At 50.5% G+C, this 2500-nt stretch overlaps 1 protein-coding gene across 1 annotated transcript in view; it reads right to left on the bottom strand.

Annotated features, from left to right (window-relative positions):
- The window catches only part of LOC306918728 (arf-GAP with Rho-GAP domain, ANK repeat and PH domain-containing protein 3-like), a gene marked incomplete at its 3' end in the record, with an annotated part of 76729 nt that overhangs the window by 40682 nt on the left and 33547 nt on the right, over positions 1 to 2500 (bottom strand). Inside the window, 2 exon segments of the mRNA XM_079531596.1 lie at positions 1202 to 1322; positions 1555 to 1624. Coding sequence (XP_079387722.1) covers positions 1202 to 1322; positions 1555 to 1624 — 191 coding nt within the window.

Genomic DNA, 2500 nt, shown 5'->3' with positions numbered 1-2500 from the left:
CAGCACTCCATCATGGCCCATAGCACTTACCCTACCCCCTTAGACAGCACTCCATCATGGCCCATAGCACTTACCCTACCCCCTTAGACAGCACTCCATCATGGCCCATAGCACTTACCCTACCCCCTTAGACAGCACTCCATCATGGCCCATAGCACTTACCCTACCCCCTTAGACAGCACTCCATCATGGCCCATAGCACTTACCCTACCCCCTTAGACAGCACTCCATCATGGCCCACAGCACTTACCCTACCCCCTTAGACAGCACTCCATCATGGCCCGTAGCACTTACCCTACCCCCATAGACAGCACTCCATCATGGCCCACAGCACTTACCCTACCCCCTTAGACAGCACTCCATCATGGCCCACAGCACTTACCCTACCCCCTTAGACAGCACTCCATCATGGCCCGTAGCACTTACCCTACCCCCATAGACAGCACTCCATCATGGCCCATAGCACTTACCCTACCCCCTTAGACAGCACTCCATCATGGCCCATAGCACTTACCCTACCCCCTTAGACAGCACTCCATCATGGCCCATAGCACTTACCCTACCCCCTTAGACAGCACTCCATCATGGCCCATAGCACATCACTCCACCATGGCCCATAGCACTTACCCTACCCCCTTAGACAGCACTCTATCATGGCCCATAGCACATCACTCCATCATGGCCCATAGCACTTACCCTACCCCCTTAGACAGCACTCCACCATGGCCCTAGTTATAGTTTATATGTATAGTGTCATTATATAGATATGTTCTAGTTACATTCTTGGCTTACGCATGTTTCGCGATAAATGCTTTTTATATATGTGATGTATTCCCATGCTTTTTGTTCTTGCTTAATGTAAATCGCTCTGGATTAAGAGCGTCTGCTAAATGCCTAAATTGTAAATTGTAATCCCATTGAGACAAAGCGGGGTGCTATGGGCTATAGTTCCAAACATTGGAACTATCCCATTGAGACAAAGCGGGGTGCTGTGGGCTATAGTTCCAAACATTGGAACTATCCCATTAAGACAAAGCGGGGTGCCTATGGGCTATAGTTCCACACATTGGAACTATCCCATTGAGACAAAGCGGGGTGCCTATGGGCTATAGTTCCAAACATTGGAACTATCCCATTGAGACAAAGTGGGTGCGTGCGTGCGTGCGTGCGTGCGTGCGTGTGTGCGTGCGTGCGTGCGTACCTTCATTTTCAGTGCGGAACACAAAAATCCGGTGAGTGGTTACGATCTCAAACTTGTTGTCTTTAGCAGGGCGGGCCATCTGGATGGCAGCCAATGGGATCACTCCTTTAGGATACACATCCTGGTAGACAGACAGGTCGGACAGATAGGTCAGACAGACAGACAGACAGGTCAGACATACAGGTCAGACAGACAGACAGACAGACAGACAGGTCAGACATACAGGTCAGACATACAGACAGACAGACAGACAGACAGACAGACAGACAGACAGACAGACAGACAGACAGACAGACAGACAGACAGACAGACAGACAGACAGACAGACAGACAGACAGACAGACAGACAGTACCTTTTCGCTGCCAAAGTACATGAGGTTTTTGCCGTCAAACTTCACGTAGCGCTTCTGGAAAACGTAGTTCCTGAAATGAACAGAAACATCACATCAATGTTCCTAAACAATACGACCCAAACAGAGCCGGGCCTCCTAAACAATACGACCCAGAGCAGGGCCTCCTAAACAATACGACCCAAACAGAGCAGGGGCTCCTAAACAATACGACCCAAACAGAGCAGGGCCTCCTAAACAATACCACCCAAACAGAGCCGGGCCTCCTAAACAATACGACCGAAACAGAGCAGGGCCTCCTAAACAATACGACCCAAACATAGCAGGGCCTCCTAAACAATACGACCCAAACAGAGCAGGGCCTCCTAAACAATACGACCCAAACAGAGCAGGGCCTCCTAAACAATACGACCCAAACAGAGCCGGGCCTCCTAAACAGAGCAGGGCCTCCTAAACAATACGACCCAAACAGAGCAGGGCCTCCTAAACAATACGACCCAAACAGAGCAGGGCCTCCTAAACAATACGACCCAAACAGGGCCTCCTAAACAATACGACCCAAACAGGGCCTCCTAAACAATACGACCCAAACAGAGCAGGGCCTCCTAAACAATACCACCCAAACAGAGCAGGGCCTCCTAAACAATACGACCCAAACAGAGCCGGGCCTCCTAAACAATACCACCCAAACAGAGCCTCCTAAACAATACGACCCAAACAGAGCAGGGCCTCCTAAACAATACCACCCAAACAGGGCCTCCTAAACAATACGACCCAAACAGGGCCTCCTAAACAATACGACCCAAACAGAGCAGGGCCTCCTAAACAATACCACCCAAACAGAGCAGGGCCTCCTAAACAATACGACCCAAACAGAGCCGGGCCTCCTAAACAATACGACCCAAACAGAGCCTCCTAAACAATACGACCCAAACAGAGCAGGGCCTCC

Source organism: Electrona antarctica (assembly GCF_951216825.1).
Source record: "Electrona antarctica genome assembly, contig: scaffold_464, whole genome shotgun sequence".
NCBI classification, from domain to species: domain Eukaryota; kingdom Metazoa; phylum Chordata; class Actinopteri; order Myctophiformes; family Myctophidae; genus Electrona; species Electrona antarctica.
This window is presented reverse-complemented; position numbering and strand designations above follow the sequence as displayed.